Raw genomic sequence first — 11,791 nt, forward strand, 5'->3', positions numbered from 1 at the left:
CTGCCCATTGAGACAGAGGGAGACTAAAACACTTCTAGGTGAAAGACTGTGAGTATAAGAACAGATAGCCTTTTTTAAAAAAAAAAATTATTTTGCTGGACATGGTGGTGCACTCCTTTAATCCCAGCACTACATAGTGAATTCCAGGAGAGCCTGGACTAGAGCGAGACCCTACCTCAAAAAAACAAAAAGTGGAGAGGTACTTCTATTCCTTCACATCTTTAGAGGACACTATCAGTGTCAAACAGCCCCACATACTATTAAAGGTAAGGTCTACACTTAGCTCCCCGAGGGCAGTTTTGTCTTACCTCCACTGACCAGCACCCTAAGGGGAAACCCACTGACAGCAACTGATACTCAAAACCTTCCAATCCTGCCGGCTCCAGGATCAAACCACAAGAGGCAGCCTATTTAAGCTTTGTTTCCTCCATCTAGACTTCTTTTTCTGTCACCCCAAACCTGAACCTCCGCAATCGACCACGTCCCTGCCAAAACGAGGAGGGAGATACAGGAGCCTTCAACAGATGGTAGAAAGCATCCGCCGGGCTTAGGATTCAAAGGGTGGCAAAGCAGGCTGAGTCTCCATGGTGATGGGCTTAATGGAAGAAAAACACTATTTGTTTTGCCACCCAGGGTGAAAATGGGAAAAAGGAAGAGATCAAACCCTCTGCAGTGGGGTGGAAATAACCAGGAACACTTGAAATGAGGAGGAAGAGGCTAGAGAAAAGATTGGCTGGTGAACTCCTGGTTCATTGGTGGGAAATTTCACGGCAGAATAAATAAGTATGGAGCTAGCAGACGGAACACACACACACACACACACACACACACACACACACACACACACGGTTCTGCTGACGCCTCGTGGCTGAAGTGAAGTGTCACATAGGCCCAGAAGCAAGAAAGCCTACTCCCCAGCCCTGAGACACTCCCGACACACGCACACATTTCCGCCAAGCCTCTGCAGCCTCCCCGGCCTCCACGCCTAAGCACTCTCCGGCTGCAAGGACTCACCAAGCTCTTCTTTGGTGGGCTCGGGCTCGGGCTCCTGCTCAATACTAGGCAGGGCAGAATCAGCAACTGAGGCCACCATACCCGGAGCAGCTCGGCCCGTGCGGCCAGTCCGGGAGCCTCCCCGGCCACTCACTTTCCGCTTCTTATCGGTTTTGGTGGACATCATGAAGGTAAAATCTGCAGATGTAGACAGGTGTTAGGAGTCGGCTGCCAAATCCCAGCCTAACTCAGCCCCTGATACACATACAGTCTCTTTTGGATCACAAGATGACTGAAAGAGCTAATATGATCATCTTTTCTGGGCCTAGGTTTACCCAGCTCCCCATAAAGGGGCAGTACATGGTAGGGCCTTAAAGGTTTGGGGTTTGGCTCAGTGGCAGAATGTGCAAAAAAAAAAAATTCCTGGGGGCTGGAGAGATGGTTCAGCAGTTAAAGATGCTTGCTTGCAAAGCCTGATGGCCTGTGGGCCAGTACTCACATAAAGCCAGACGCACAGAAAAACAATGCATCTGGAGTTCATGTGCAGTGGCAGGAGTCGCTGGCATGTCCATTCATAGTCTTTCTCTCTCTGTCTCTTTCTCTCAAATAAATAAATAAGAAGTAAAAAAAAAAAAAAAGAAGAAGAAGAAGAAGAGCAAGCTGGGTGTGGTGGCACATGCCTTTAATCCCGGTACTCAGGAGGCAGAGGTAAAAGGAGCATCATTGTCGTGAGTTTGAGGCCACCCTGAGACTACATAGTGAATTCTAGGTTAGCCTAGGCTAGAGCGAAACCCTACCTCAAAAAACCTAAGAACCAAAAGAAGAAAAAAGGAAGATTCTTAGCGTGTGTGCATGCGCGCACACGCGTGCACACACACACAGAGACTTTGGAGTCCTTCAGTTTTTCCCTGGGATTATCCACTTCAGAGCATTAGGCTAAAAACCAAAGTTGCCAGGCGTGGTGATGCACACCTTTTTTTGTTTGCTTGCTTGTTCGTTTGCTTTTGAGGTAGGGTCTTGCTCTATCCCAGGCCGACCTCTGGAATTCACTATGTAGTCTCAGTCTAGCCTCGAAGTCATAGCGATCCTTCTACCTCAGCCTCCTGAGTACTGGGATTAAAGGCCTGTGCTAACCACTAATGAGGGTTTCTGAATCCATACCTCTGCCCAGGCATATAAAGCATGCAAGCTTGGGAAAAGATCTATGAAGCTGAGGTATTGTCACCCAAACCTTCAGCCACATTGCCCTTCAGAGGACCCTGAGCGAGAGAAAACCTGTGAAAGGGAAGACAGTACCTATGTTCCTCACCCACCGTCAGTGTGTCTTCATTGGCTGAAATGAAGATGATTTCCTACCTAACCTCTTCCCTTCCCATTTAGATGGAAAAAATGCTCCTCCTACCCCACACTAAAATCTACAACAGCCTTAAACAAAAAAGAATGTATTTGCACTAGTCTCTTCAGTTGCTGAGGGTTGGAAACGCTGTTTTTGTGTGCTGAGGTTTCTTACTTGGCTGTTTGTTTAGTCTGTGCTAACTGGTAAGGAGGAGGAATAGCTGGGAGTGCTGGCGCACGCCTTCAAATGCCAGCACTCTGCCAGGACGCGGAGGTAGGAGGATCGCTGTGAGTTCCAGGCGGCCAGACTGAAACTACACAGTCAATTCCACATCAGCCTGGGCTGGAGAGTCTCTACATCAAAAAACTAAAGAAAGAAAGAGAGAAAAAGAAAGAAAAGAATAAGGAATATTGGGATCCTTGTCGTCCAAATGTCCTGCGAGCAGCCTTGAAAGCAGGAGGGACAAGTCATCCAGTAACGAATTTCAAATTGTGTAATGGGGAAAAGGAAATGAGCAACTGGGGAAGACTCAGTGGTGGAAGGAAGAAAGGGAGGCAGGGAGGGAGGAACAAAGGGAAGGAAGCAGAAAGAGAGGGTTGGAGAGATCGCTCAGCAGTTAAGGCCTTTTGCCTGCAAAGCTGAAGGGCCCAGGTTTGATTCTCCAGGACTGGAGTTCCTCTCCCTCTCTTGCTCTCGCTGCCTCTTTCTCGCTAATAAATAAAAATAAAATATTTTAATAAAAAACAGAAGAAAAAAAGGAAGGAAATAAAGAAAGAAGGAAGGAAGGAGGAAAGAAAGAAAAACAGGATGGTGGGAAGAAAGCAGCATCTCCCAGCAGGAGCTCAGAACCTCAGGGCCACGTTGGCCTTGCTCCACGCTCGCTCTTCATTCAGCTACCAGGCAGCCACCTGTGGCTTCCCTTCCTCGTCCCTACAGGCCGCCACGGGCATTGATCATGGGTTATGAATTTCAGACTTGAAGGATTTGTACACTGCTCCAAGGAAAGACGTCCTGTTAGGCCAACAAATCAATAAAGGCAACTACAGGGACGTGGTTTCTTCCACGGGCCTCCAGGGAAGCGTCTGTCTCTCTCACTCTGCCATGCCTTCACCCGGGATGAGAAGCGATGCCATGGCCCGGGGAGCTGGCCTGGCTCTGGCTGCGTGGCTGGGCCGCAGGGTGCTCCTCCTCTCAGTGGCCACCACCACCGCCCCCTTCCCTGCACCGCCGCCACCCCCCACCCCGTCCCATCTCCATCACACCTGCAATCGCCTCTCCCCCTCCGCCCGCCCTCTGGGATCCCCCCATGGCCCTGCCCTTCCTCCTCCCCGTTCCCGGGGGGCCCAGGTTCTTCCCCCACAACTGCGGCTTCCTCCCGTGCCGCGACGGGCGGTGCTCGCCGTCCCTGCTGGCCCCCTTCGCGACACGCACCTCAGCACGGCCGACCCTTCTCCTCCCGGGCCGTTGGCGCCGCACCGGGAACTTGCCCCGAGCCTGCACGCGTCGCTATGGCAACCCGGGGCAGGGAGGGGCGGTGGCGGGCTCCGCGGCGCGCAGCGGGACGCCTCTGCGCAGGCGCGTGGACCCCGGGCTCCGCGGCCCCCTCCCACGCGTGGACCTGAGTGCAGAGGGCGGCGGGTCGGGGACTAGGGTGCGGGGGGGGGGGATGTCTACGGGAAGATAACCAGATGTGGCTGTGCAGGACGCGCGGGGAGAGGGGGGACCAAAGCGGGGCTGGCGACACGGCGGGCCGGCCCACGCGGGGCGCCCCACGCCCGAGCTCCAGGTGTGCGCGTGCACCCCCGCCCGTCGGGCCCAGCAGATGGCGCCCGCTGCCTCGCGGGCGACGCTCTTTTTTTTCGCCTTCTAGAAAGCTCTCCAGGATTTCCAGGCAGCCCGTCGCCGCAGCTGGGTCCGGAGGAAAAACCGGGGCTGGAGCGTCCCTGCCCTCCGGCTCGTTCCCCCGACTCCGCTTGGGCTGGGGGGGGGTCTAGGATGGGTGCTGGGGAGTGGGGGAGATGCGCGAAGACTGGAAACTGGAATTTTGGGGAGCACGGGATTGGCTTCGGAACGCGTCGCGGGTTGAGGGGACGAACGGGAGGCGGGGACTCCCCTGGGGAAGGTGACCGCGCTGGGGAGGGGCTTTGCTCTCCATTGGAACAAAGGCGGGGGGGGGGGGCTGGAAAGCGAGAGGAGGGGGGCACGGAGGAGGGGCAGAAGTCTCGGGGTGCTAGGGGGCGCTGCGGGCTCCGGTGACTGGAAGGTTTACAATGGACGAGGCTGTACCTGGGGGCTGGGAAACACCGTGGGGAGGCGCCCTCCCTGCTTCCATCAATAGTGCCTAATTAAGACAAAGCCAGCAGTGAGCCCGCTGATTACATTTCCATGAGGAGCTAAATAGATGTCATTTTCTTTGCTGGATGAGCGGAGGAGAAGCGGGGCACCTCAGTTTCCCCCTTTTCCGGTCTGTGTTCGCACCTGATAGGTCGCATTAAGGCAGTCTGGCACTGTCAAGAATGGCAAGTCCATAGCCACTGCTGCCATGGAGGCTGATGATGGGTCAGTGTGGACTGACTGACCCACTCCTGACCCCATCATCCCACCCTACCTCATCTTTTTCCTTTCGGGTTTTCAAGGTAGGGCCTCACTCTAGCTCAGGAATTCACTACGTGGTCTCATGCTAGCTCTGGAATTCACTACGAGTCTCAGGGTGGCCTCGAACTCACAGCGATCCTCCCACCTCTGCCTCCCAAGTGCTGGGATTAAAGGCACGCGCCACCACGCTCCCTACCTCATCTTTATTCTCAGAATCCCTGCTCCTTGGGTTTACACACGCAAACACCACCAGCTCCAAGGTTACCTTTTTTGTTTTTTTTGGGTTTTTTTCGAAGTAGGGTCTCACTGTGGTCCAGGATGGCCTGGAATTAACTATGTAGTCTCAGGGTAGCCTCGAACTCTCGATGATTCTCCCACCTCTGCCTCCCAAGTGCTGGGATTAAAGATGTGCGCCACCATGCCCGGTTTTTTTTTTGTTTGTTTGTTTGTTTTGTTTTTTCCTTAATTGAGACAAGGTCTCACTATTTACCCCTGAGCTAGCCTTGCGCCCACTGTGTAACCCAGTCTGGTTGTCAAGCCCTCAGAACCTGGCGTCTTCTCTCTGCCTCCCAAGGTGCGGGATTTACAGCTCTCTGCCACAGCCAGCTGCCACCACTGTCCTTAGGGTGGGTCTGTGGACTCTGGTCTGTGACCTCGGGCTCAGCCCAGACTCCTGCTGCTGAGAGCAGGGATTGAAGGAAAAGAGGTCCTTCCGTACCCCCAAACCAGCTGCATACCACACAGGGCTAAAATGAAGCATAACGGGTCACCGATCTTCCGACCACGTGGCGGAGAGGTGATGTGGTTGGTCAAAGCCCCAAGAGTCAAGTCCCGAAGGAGTGATAATTTGTGAGGACTAATGGGGTGGGAAGCCTTAAGGGTAGGTTCATGAATTCCTCAGGGAAAGAAACTTTGCGGAGACCCTATTTCTCTTCCGACTCCCCCTCAACGGTGGCTGTGCCTGGGGATCCCAGCCCCCACATTATGCTAAATAGGTAATCAAACATCTCGCTTTGCTAATTACTGCTCAATCGGATTAAATGCTTCTGAAGCTCATCAACAGAGGTGGAGGTAGGGGAAGTGATGAAGGGGGGCAGCTACAGCTGTGATGGGGAATTGTCCCTGGGGCCTCTAGGGGACAGCTGAGAAACAAGCCGGGTAACAAGCCTGGGCACATCCCACAGGCAAAGGGAAGGCGGTGGTACCCTGAAGTCAATTAGCCTTGTGCATCTCCCAGCTGCAGTCCCCTCCCGCCTCCTGGAACTTTCATCATCACCCTCAGAACCCCGGCACCCAGCCATTCCCACAGCTGCCCATACACACCCCTGCCCCAGATTTAATAGGTTCTGTTCTCTCATTGTCAATATTTGATTTCTCAGTGCCATCTCCACGGAGAAGAGAGGGCTCTTCCCTTCTTACCCCCTACCTTGTTCCTCTTTGGGCCACCCCTAGTCTCTTTGTGCCCCCAACCTTCTCTGAACTTACTGACTTAATGAAATGATATTAAGGACTTAAACAACTCCCAAGTAGAATGGTTGTTATGGTGAAGCTCTGGAGTGGGCAGGACGCCTGGGTCCCTGAGGGGAGCAAGGGCCGCCGGCGAGAGGACGCCGGAGGATAAGGCCTATGTGGTCCAGTCCTCAGTTGGTTTCTGCACACTTGGAGGGAGCTGGGGTTCCAGACCTCTAGATCTTGGTAGGAAGCAAAGCATGAGACCCGGGTGCTAGGAGAAAGTGGGAAAAGAGAGGACGCTCCGGGGTCAGGGCTTCAGTCCGCTGTCCAGAGCATCCATCAAGTTGGGGAGGCCAGCCAGGGAGACAGGGCCTCTGTGCCAGCAGCCTCCCTGCCGACCGTGCCCTGGACCAGTCCCGTGAGAACCAGAGCGGATTCGTCCACAGGCCTGACTCATCCCTTTGCCCTGCTTCTCTCCCAGCAGCCCCCCACAGGTGATTTGTAGCTGATGCCCCCACGATGGCAGGGGCCAGGAAGGAGTCATTCCGCGACATGCAGACCTGGGGATTTCCAGAGAGAAGAGAACAGAGGCTAAGGAACGGGAAGCCAAGCTCCACCCCCAGCCTCCCCCACCCATCCCCTTCTCACTCCCCTGGGGACCCTGGCCCAGCCCCAGTCCCCTTGGGGTGGTGGGAATGAAGGGACATTTGACTGGGGCTGACTGATGAGGGAGGAGGCAGCCCCCCGGACACTAAGACTGCTGTTTGCTGAGCACACAGATTCCTCACCAGCTGCCGCCCCCTGAGGCTGCCCGTGGGCCCCCACTCCACCGGTCAGTAGGATTGGGGGAGCTGATGCCCACGTTTCTGACGGGGAAGAGAGAGAGCCAGGAAAGTGACCGCTTTAATTCTCTGTGGGCGACAAGAGTGCCGGGGGCCTGGTCCCCTCAGAACCCCCAGGACTCCGCCTGCCCTGCCCCCCTGCAAGCATCACTCCCACTGCCCACGCGACGTCATTGCCATTCATTCTGTGTCCTTTCACCGCTGTGCTACCTGTCGCTCCCAGTCCACGCAAGCCAGCACCAACACTACCCTGCCACCATGCAGGCTGGAACTACACTCCCCACAACACTTCTGCCAAACTGTCTGCCACACTTGAACGCCTTCTCTGGGTAGATGGTGCCCACTTTTCTCTTAGGAAGTTCTATGTTTTTGTCTTCTTTTTTTTTTTTTTAATTCTAATTGAAATCTCAGATGTGACCACAAACATTCCACATCGGAAATTACTCTCACCTCATTCCCAGCCACACACAGCATCAGGTAGGACTGTGTCCCTCCCCAGAATAATTCGGTTCCTATGCCTTCACTTTAGCTTAGTGGAGCCCACCATTTTGGTCACTTAGTTCTGCTCTCCCTGTTGCCTGCCCACTCACTGGGTTGTTTTATTTTTACTTTATCTTACTTATTTTCACAGAGAGATGGGCACACCAGGGCCTTCAGCCATTGTAGACAAACTCCAGAATTCCAGATGCATGTGCCACCTTGTGCATCTAGTTTACGTGGATCCTGGGGAATTGAACCTAGGTCCTCTGACTGCAGGCACAGGCCTTAACCACTAAGCAATCTCTCCACCCTCCCCTCCTTTTTTTTTTTCAACTGGTTTTACTTTGTGGCTCAGACTGGCCTCAAACTTACAAGCCTCTGCGCATCCATCTCCCCCAGTGCTGGCATTACAGGCATGCTCCACTGTGCCCAGCTTCCTGCTCTGGATTTTGTGTTCCAAACACCAAAAGCTCAAAGCATCATCCTTGCCCTCCCAGAGATTGCAACCTACTTGAGGAAAACAACAAATTCATAGGCTCATGCATAAGATATGAAAGTGGGAAAATGGAAAACTGAACTAGATCAATTTCCTAGTATTCTAGACCCTAAGTGACTTTTACCCCCTCAGGCTGAGGCTAGGGAAGGGCAGGAAACTTGCTATTCCCAAACAAGGCATTTCACCTCTACCTTTTGCACTTTTGCACTTCCTGCTCTGCCTGGAACCCTAGTGCCTGGCTTCCAATCATCACAGTTCCTGTACATCACAGGGAACCTCCTGACCCCCTAACCTGAAGGATGGCATTGTTACATTCCACCCTGTAACTCCTTTTGTTTTGCTGTTTTGTTTGGTCTTGGTTGCCATAGTCTTACCTACACTGTAGCCCAGGCTAGCCTTAAACTCTCTTGAGTGCTGGGATTATACCTGTTTTCAATATCATTGTATTATATTGTTCCCCATCAAAATGTGAACTGCAGTGGCAGAAAGCTGGAAGAAGCCGTTCTGCACGCAGTTCAATGGGAGAAAGAGATACACCAGTGAAGATAATCCACAGTGGACACTGCAAGCCTCATAATTGGCCAATCAGCCCAAATGAGCCAACGGGTGCAATAGTGGCACGTCTGTCATGGTGGAAACCAGCTGCCTTCCAACTGGACTGGAGGCCCACTCCGTGGGGGAAACAAATCCCTGATACTGAAAACTTAAAACAAGGGTAGTAATGAGCGCTAGGGGTCTGGAAAAATGTATATACTGTGCTTATCAAACTAGCCAGTAAGCACTTCTCTTAATATTTATACCCTTATATCAACAGTACTCTCACTTTGGGTAGAGAAGCTTCTCTTTTCAGATGGCAGTGACTGTGAGATGACTCAGAAGGTATCACAGTGCTGGAGGGAAGTGACTGGAGTACTGAGTAACATCTCGATCACACCTTCCAAGGCTCAGAGTCTAATGCGGAAGAGGTGGCAAAAAGAATGTAAGAGCCAAAGAAAGGGTAGGACTCCTTACAACGTGCTCCCTCCAGACAAAAATGGCCTGGATATCCATGACCTCACAGTGCCTGACACTATCTACACAAGACCATCATAAGAGGAGGAAAAGATCATGACATCAAAATAAAAGAGAGACTGATTGAGATGAGGAGGGGATATGATGGAGAATGGAGTTTCAAAGGGGAAAGTGGGGGAAGGGAGGGTATTACCATGGGATACTTTTTATAATCATGGAAAATGTTAAAATAAATTGAGAAAAAAAATGTGAACTACAAGAGCATAGTGTGAGGGAATAGACAATGAATGGTACGGAGGTTGTCAATAAAAAGTGTTTTTTTCTTTTGTTTTGTTTTTCAGGGTAGGGTCTCACTCTGGTCCAGGCTGACCTGGAATTCACTATGTAGTCTCAGGGTGGCCTATAACTCACTGTGATCCTCCTACCTCTGCTTCTGGAGTGCTGGGATTAAAGGATTAAAGGCATGTGCCACCACGCCCACCAAAAGTTTTTTTTGTTTGTTTTAAACTGGGTGTGTTGGCACACGTTTGAGCCCAGCACCAGAAAGGCAGAGGTAGAAGAATCACCATGAGTTCGAGGCCACCCTGAGACTGCATAGTGAATTGCAAGTCAACACGAGGTAGGGTGAGACCCTACCTCAGAAAAACCAAAACAACAAAAAGTGTTGTTTTTTGTTTTTTCCAAGGTAGGGTCTCACTCTAGCTCAGGCTGACCTCAATCTCTTTCTATATGTAGTCTTAGCTGAGGTGGCCTTGAGCTCACGGCGATTCTCCTACCTCTGCCTCCCGAGTGCTGGGATTAAAGACATGTGCCACCATGCCCAGCTATTAAAGGGATTATATTCAAATCACAGAGTTTCACTAAGCACTAATGCTCAGTTTGTACATTTTAACTTTAACTTTTTAAAAAAAATATTTATTGATTGATTTATTTGAGAGAGAAAGAGGCAGATAGAGGAAGAGAGAGAGAGAATGGGCGTGCCAGGACCTCCAGCCACTGCAAATGAACTCCAGACGTGTGTGTTCCCTTGTGCACCTGGCTAACGTGGGTCCTGGCAAATTGAGCTTTGAATCGGGGTCCTTAGGCTTCACAGACAAGCGCTTAACCGCTAAGCCATCTCTCCAGCCCTTATTTACTTATTTATTTGAGAGAGAGAGAAAGAGGCAGAGAGAGAGAAAGTTCTCACAAGCGAGCCAGGGCCTCCAGCCACTGCATACAAACTCCAGACACATGTGCCACCTTGTGCATCTGGCCGATGTGGATACTGGAGAATCAAACCTAGGTCCTTAGGCTTTGCAGACAAGTGCCTTAACAGCAAAGCCATCTCTCCAGCTCAAATTATTAAAATTATCTTTTTTTTTTTTTTTTTTGAGGTAGGGTCTAGCTCTAGCCCAGGCTGACCTGGAATTCATTTTGTAGTCTCATGGTGGCCTTGAACTCATGGTGATCCTACCTCAGCCTCTCAAGTGCTAGAATTAAAGGTGTGTGCCACCACACCCAGCCCAAATTATTTTTTTCAAGTGGACTTTAAAAGCTGGGCATTGTAGCTCACATCTGCAACCACAACTGGGAGGCTGAAGCAGGAGGATTGCTAAAGTTCAAAAACAACCTGGGCTACAAAGTGAGTTTTAGGCCAGCCTGGGCTATAAGATGGAAGGAAGGAAAGAAGGAAGGAAGGAAGGAAGGGAGAGGTGGAAGGAGGGAAGATAGGAGGGAAGGGAAGGGAAGGGAAGGGAAGGGAAGGGAAGGGAAGGGAAGGGAAGGGAAGGGAAGGGAAGGGAAGGGAAAGAGAGAAGAAAGGGAGGGAGGGAGGAAGGGAAAAGGTAAAGGAGGAAGAAAGGAGGGAAGGAATGAAGGATTGATTGATCTCAGGGATGCATGTGGCTCAGTGGTAGAGTGCTTAGAATGTGTAAGACCCTGAGTTTGATCCTCAGCATTGCCAGAAAAGGTGGGTGGAAGGCTCGTAAAAACATTAAATAGGGGGCTGGAGAGATGGCTTAACAGTTAAGGAGCTTGCCTACAAAGCCAAAGGACCCAGGTTCAATTCCCCAGGACCCATGTAAGCCAGATGCACAAGGCAGCGCATGCATCTGGAGTTCATTTGCAGCAGCTAAAGGCCCTGGCATGCCCATTCTCTCTATTTGCCTCTTTCTCTCTCTCTTTCTTTCAAGCAAATGAAATAAAATAAAAACTAGCAGCCGGGTGTGGTGGCGCATGCCTTCAATCCCAGCATTTGGGAGGCAGGGGTAGGAGGATCACCATGAGTTTGAGGCCATCCTGAGACTACATAGTTAATTCCAGGTTAGCCTAGACCAGAGTGAGGCCCTACCTCAAAAAAACAAAAAACAGTAAATAGGGGGCTGGGGAGATCACTTAGCGGGTTAAGGTGCTTGCCTGTGAAACCTTATAAAAATAAAAAAAATATTTTAAAACACATTAAATAGGGGTGGAGAGATGGCTCAGTGGTTAAGGCACTTGCCTGCAAAGCCTAATGACTGGAGTTCAGTTCCCCAGGACCCACATAAACTGGAAGTATAAGAAGGCTTGCAGTGGCTAGAAGGCCCTGGTTTGCCCATTTTGTCTCTC

At 51.4% G+C, this 11,791-nt stretch overlaps 1 protein-coding gene across 1 annotated transcript in view; it reads right to left on the minus strand.

The window, feature by feature from the left end:
* Dnah2 (dynein axonemal heavy chain 2) overlaps positions 1-3,845 on the minus strand; it is a 136,906-nt gene extending 133,061 nt beyond the window's left edge. Inside the window, exons 1-2 of the mRNA XM_045130831.1 lie at positions 3,761-3,845; positions 1,015-1,191 (exon numbers count right to left, since the gene is read on the minus strand). Coding sequence (XP_044986766.1) covers positions 1,015-1,180 — 166 coding nt within the window. The 5' untranslated portion in view covers positions 1,181-1,191; positions 3,761-3,845. The remainder of the gene's footprint in view (positions 1-1,014; positions 1,192-3,760) is intronic.
* Positions 3,846-11,791: the final 7,946 nt, after the last annotated feature.

The sequence above is a fragment of the Jaculus jaculus genome, chromosome 12 (assembly GCF_020740685.1).
Source record: "Jaculus jaculus isolate mJacJac1 chromosome 12, mJacJac1.mat.Y.cur, whole genome shotgun sequence".
Lineage (NCBI taxonomy): Eukaryota > Metazoa > Chordata > Mammalia > Rodentia > Dipodidae > Jaculus > Jaculus jaculus.